Raw genomic sequence first — 6,013 nt, 5'->3', positions numbered from 1 at the left:
GCTACCAAAACCAGAGGAAGGACGCGCACAGCCCTCCTCTGGAAACTGGCACTTTGATTACTGGCCACGCCTTCCTAATATTCACGTATGAATCCCATCACTCAACCGGCTGGATAGGCTGCTCTTATGGGAAATAACGCGTCTGTCGGTAGAATTGTTTATGGGGACATTACCCTGTTTGTTTTGGTTCCCTTTTAATATCTCAATGATATTACTAAACTAGCGAGAACCACAGAGTTTATGCGTCCACAGTGTGTGACGCACGGGCTGGGAAACTTTATATTTGAGAACATTAGAATTTCATCTGACTGCCTCTTACTGGGTCCCTGCAAATAATATTAAAACAGGCCTCCTGGAGCTTCAAATATAAGATGGTGACATAATAAAGAGTTCTTGGCACACTTAATATCTTATCCCCTACGTTAACATCAGATCCATAATATCAGTGTAATAAGACTATAAAGGGTAAAGCACTCCAAGGGCTTCCATCACAAGAGCTTTTAGAGCCAATTGAGACGGATCTTATATTTCAGTTTCTCTTATTTGTGATAGATTATTAGTCTGCTTGTTGGCCAGCAGTCACTGCATGTATCTGCATGCAAAGCTTGACTTTACTTCACTTGGTGGATTTCTGGGGCTCTGAGGTTGGACGCATTCACTGAACAGTGTGCATGTTTTCCCCTTTTATCATTATTTAGTTGTTAATCGTGGTGTCCGGTAATCACTTACTGACCATTTATTTCATTTTATTTCCCTTCACCGATGGGAAAGCAGCATAAACACTCCGCCTCTTGATGCAGTGCCAACATGACCTCTTAATGGCGATCCAATAAATGCAGCGTGCACAGATGAAACAGTCCATCAGATGAAGGAGCTGGACATGACTGGGCTGTTGCCTTCAGCTGGTTTTCCTTGGGAGGGTCCCGCTGAGGAGTTACTGCTTTTATGAATGAGATAATTAAATGACGCGGCACCACGTGCCAGGACAGGTAGCGCTGTTGAGTCATCTTTTGTCCCCTGAAGACCGACACTGTCGCCTTCTGGACAAAAGTGGCATTACATCCCTTTCTCATCTATGAGTGGCAAAGGATCTATTAGTCATACAGACTGTATGAGAACATCAGTCAGTAGGACTGTTACAATACAACAGACCTGCAACACTGTTGAATCGCTTGTTTTCCTCTATTCTCATATTGTTTCTGTGTCTGTACTTTGTGCTATTGTTGGATTGCTGTCCTTCTGCAGAAAAAAGCCCCCTGAAACTGATATATGGCTGTGTGTAGATTGTTCATAGTGATGCTTTCATGCATGAGCATCATTTTATTGTTGCAGCTGGTTGTGGTGGTCATTCCCAACCTATAGAGGTCAGAAACCCACCAAAGGGTCACAAGATGATAAAAAAGTTTTAGCAAAGAATAATTTGTGATAACCTTATATGATTATCATATATTAATAAGCTTAAATCTTAATCTAAAAAATAAATATAACTGTCAGATAATTGTAGTTGAGTAAAATGTTTGATATTTCCTCTCAGGCATATTGTGGTGTAAAAATGAAATACTCCAGTTAAGCTGATGTACAGTATTCAAGTACATGTACTTAGTTACCTCCCACGACTGAGAGGACCATACACTTTGGCTTTTTAGTGCCTTGTCAGCGAGTCTTTCCAAGTCCTCCTTTCTTTCTTTTTGTCTTTTCTAAAAGGAAAACACACGTTAATCAACATTTTGTAAATGTGGCAGTGTTGGCCAGCTGGCTGCAGCCCTTTGGTGAGATGTTTTCCAACCTGTGAAGTTAGAGTTTCTGAAGAAGTTGTTGCTGTAGAGTTACAGAGACAGACATCTCAAATTTTACAGAGATTTGGGGGAGCTGAACCTTTTCGAGTCAAACTCACTCTGAGTCAGTAGAACAGCAGGTGGCAGTGTGCTCATTGCTCCCAGAGCAAGTAGGCTTTCGTAGATTTTAGCCCAGGTACAAACATTTTATTATCTCTTTACAAGTGAACTGCGCAGAAATCTATAAGTCTCCATAAGAAACTGCTGGAGCTCATCATTTTGTTCTTTTACATTTTCCATTTCACTTCAAATTAATGACACTTAACAAGAATCTCTAGTGGCTGCGTCTCATAGTTACACACATTTACAGAAAAACATTAACGGTGAGTTCATTACACTCACTCTCATGCTGACTGTTCAGCCCGCTGCACCTGCCAGCAGGAGGGTGCAGTGTTTTGCATTCTCGTGGCCTGTACGCTGGCATGACCGTGCCACGTGGTTCTGTGCTAAAAGACGCTTGGATGGATGCGTTTACTGAACACATTGCCCCTGTGCATGAACAGAGCAGACATGGCAGCACCAGATCACTCAACAGAACAGTCGACGAAAGAAATGAAGAGAAATTAATGACCAGAGGTTGAATTGGTGAGGAGCCAGTAGGCTGATGCAGTGACTTTTAATTTCTGTAAACTTGCCAGCAAGAATTGATTGATCCTAAAGACTTAACTGTGGAATTAATCCAGCTTTCCAAACTCAGCATTTTAATTTAACATCTGTGCAAATGGCTGTAGCATGCATATACTGCATGTTCTGGCACCCTCAGAGACCATCCGCTGATTGTCTTTATTGCACTATATGCGGTTTAGGTCTAATGCTATATGGCTTAAGCTCAATTTGGGGTACTTTACCGAAGTATTCCCAGGTTAAGATTATTTATAATATTAGTATTGTACTTTTTACTCCACTACATGTAATATCAAAGTAAAAGCTTAGCACAGCCACACAGGTGTTTTCAGTTAATGGGGCTCATTAGACCTCCATTCAGGTGGGAGTTTGGAGGGTGTGCAGTGCCTTTCAGATTTTTCATCACTTTATGAAATATACTGTTGCTTGAATTATCAAACACTGCAATAACTAAAAAGAAGAAGAACCAGTAGGTATAAAAACATAATACTGACAGGGTCCACTCTTCATCAGTACTTTTAAGGCTTGAGGTGCAGTTTTCTGATACCTGACTGAAGTCATTCTTGCATACAGCACTTTTAGTTGTAACAGCCTTCAAACACTTTGGTCTTTTGTGCTACAATTTCTTAAGTAAAGCATGTGAATACTTCTCAGTAACTACTCTTCTACTATTTCTCTTTTCCTGCTTCATTGTGAGGAGGTCTGAGCAGAGCTTTCACACAGTTGCTCCAAAGCAAATATGTGCACGATTATATTTCTGCTACAATCTCTGACATGTATTCAGTCTTTGCTTTTTTAATGCTAAATAATGCATGACTTAACCTTTACTTTGCCTCTAAAATGTATTAAAATAAAAGAAATAGAAGCAGCAGCACAATTTGTTTCGGCTTTTCAGAATCCAAAGACATAAGCAGGTGGAATTTCTTAATAAAGATCGCAAGCCTGGGAACCACTGGTTTAGCAAAACAGCAGCATTGAAAGTGATTCAGCATCTAGCTCAAGGATACCATGATAATACATGAAAGAACAGCATTTACCTGTGTATATGAAGAAGGTAACCAGGCTGAATAGACCAATAATACATTAAGTCACTTCAGCACTTTCAGTAATAAGCAGGTAAGTCGCCAGTGAACATGAATATTTCTTAAATCTGCAGTAATAATTCCTGCAGCGAGCAGAATTTGCATGCTTTGTCACAACTCCATTTTCTAGATTTGTTATAAATCCCAGTATTTGCCCACTGGAAGTGAAAATATGTGTGTGTTTGTAGTTCAAGCACACACATCCTCAGAGACCGTCCAGACTCCCTGCAGACTCGGTCTATTTGCCTGGCAGAGTGGTGACACAGTACTTTATCCAGGCCAAATTACACCGCTGAGCAACATTATGCATCCAGTAACCTACTTAGACAATAGAGGATGTCTCCAAAACTACACCAGGTGTCCAAGGCAGCACATCTCTGTTCCTGTGTTCCTTTAACAGCAGCCATTTCCTGTGAAGGATACATTTTCAAACCCTTTTTAGCTGCTGGAACACGTTCTGAAATTTTCTTCTCTGCTTCTCTGTCGTCTAATCTTTTTTTCAGACTCCAACCTGCAGTCCAAGTCGTTTTCCTGACTGTGCTTTGCTGGTGCATTACCATACCGGCCCTGCCAGAGCTAATGAGGAGAGGAGCCACTCTGCGAGCTCCCACAGGCGAGTGATGTGTATTCAGAGTGGCTCAGTGTGGTTGGTGAGGAAGAGCAGACACTGCTGTGCAACACTGCCATGCCTGTGTCAAAATGGCAGATCAATAACGGCTGCATCCTACATCGTTAAGCCCCTGTGGGATATTGATTGGGACTTTGCTGACTTTGGCCTCAGGAGTGCTGAGTGGCACTTTGCGGCCACAAGGTGTCTCACCACTCCTCTTGTGGTCACATCTGTGAATGGACGCAGGGCTGGTGTCTCAGCTCTGAAGAGCTGGAAAATGTGAATAGACTCTGGTTTCTTTGTGTGACAATTATATGAGACACTGGCAGTTGCATCTATGATCATAAAAGTTTAACTTTTTGTATCTATCAAAACAAGACACTAAGATTTTGTCCAAAAATACTAATGCCTTGTGCACAGTAGATTTTGATGGGGAGGTCAGTCTGCCCAGTGGCCCTGGCTGCCTGCACTGAAGCTGAATAATACAAAGCCAGTTTTTGAATCGTTTAATCAAAACCTGGCATGACCTCAACACAAACTCATATTTTTCTCAGCTGCCTGTGCAGGGAAGTTCTGAACAATGAGCCATACGCAGGCCCAAAGTTCCTGCAAATTCTACTGTAGAATAGGCAGCATAAACAGACGTTTCCTCTGGCTCCTGCTGCAGCGCCGCAAACCTCACTGTTTAACAAGCAGCAGTAAACAGCCAGAAATGAGCAGAAAGTAACTGACTGAGTGGATGGATTCATTAATCAAATCGTCTTTTTCATCTCATCTGAGGCTCTATATTCTGGAGATTGTTTAAAGCTCAAACAGGGGAAAACCAACATACAGTGTTGAGTTTAGTGACTCATTTTGTCTCTCAAAGTGTCATTAAACATCATTTTTATCTCTGGCTTCCCGTGTGTTTTCTCATTCAGCACGTGCTCTCATGACATTACAAGATTTTAACTTTAATGCCTGTGTGAACACCTGTAATCAGCAGATTTTGAAGGTATTGCTGGTTTGGCTTCCGCTTTATTTGCCTTCTAGCTACAATGGCCATTTCTGCAAATCACCTCCCTGCTTGATGCAATATAGGCTTATCTTATAGCCCTACCCAAACAGCCAAACCCATCCAATCACAAAAGCCAGTCCGCGGGTTTTATCAGCTCTCCGTGTTTTCCAGCCTGCCTCAGTCTCGTCCCACTCACACTCTCTGTCAGAGCGCGGCGCTGACAGCCACTGGCCACTGAGCAGCCCACTCTGTCGGGGTTTGTGTCTCCATCCAAGACTGCTGAAAAAGAAGCTCTGACTCTCGCGTTTTCTTTTATTTACAAGGGAAGCCGAACAACGCGCCCGTCCACGGCACCAGAAGCACAAGAAGTGGGGGATAAAAGGCATCTAAGTAATTTTCTAGACTCATCACTGTCTCACAGCTCCCTGCACAATGTCTGGAGAGGACGCACCTGCCCAACAGCAAAACGCCGTGGACCAGAAGCAGGAGACCAAACCCGCCGAGGAGCCCAAAACCGAGCCGCCCAAGACGGAGTCCGCACCCGCCGCCGCCGCCGAGGCAGCGGCCACCCCGGCGGCGGCCACCGAGAAGGTCCCCGAAGAGGAGACGTTCACCTACCGCGCCCTGGTGCTCACCGGCTACGGGGGCTATGACAAAGTCAAGCTGCAGGTGAAGAAGGGCAAGCCGGCGCTCAAGGCTGGCGAGGTCCTGGTGCGGGTCAAGGCTTGCGGGCTGAACTTCGCAGACCTGATGGCTCGGCAGGGGCTGTACGACCGGCTGCCGTCCCCGCCTGTCACCCCAGGAATGGAGTGCTCCGGGGTGGTGGAGGCTGTGGGGGAAGAAGTGACGGACAGAAAAGTAAGCG

General features: G+C 44.0%; 1 protein-coding gene across 1 annotated transcript in view; it reads left to right on the top strand.

Annotated features, from left to right (window-relative positions):
• The first annotated feature begins 5,375 nt into the window (after positions 1-5,375).
• vat1 (vesicle amine transport 1) overlaps positions 5,376-6,013 on the top strand; it is a 29,331-nt gene continuing 28,693 nt past the window's right edge. The window contains exon 1 of the mRNA XM_041956168.1: positions 5,376-6,006. Coding sequence (XP_041812102.1) covers positions 5,581-6,006 — 426 coding nt within the window. The 5' untranslated portion in view covers positions 5,376-5,580. The remainder of the gene's footprint in view (positions 6,007-6,013) is intronic.

The sequence above is a fragment of the Chelmon rostratus genome, chromosome 17 (assembly GCF_017976325.1).
Source record: "Chelmon rostratus isolate fCheRos1 chromosome 17, fCheRos1.pri, whole genome shotgun sequence".
Classification (NCBI taxonomy): Eukaryota; Metazoa; Chordata; class Actinopteri; order Chaetodontiformes; family Chaetodontidae; genus Chelmon; species Chelmon rostratus.
This window is presented reverse-complemented; position numbering and strand designations above follow the sequence as displayed.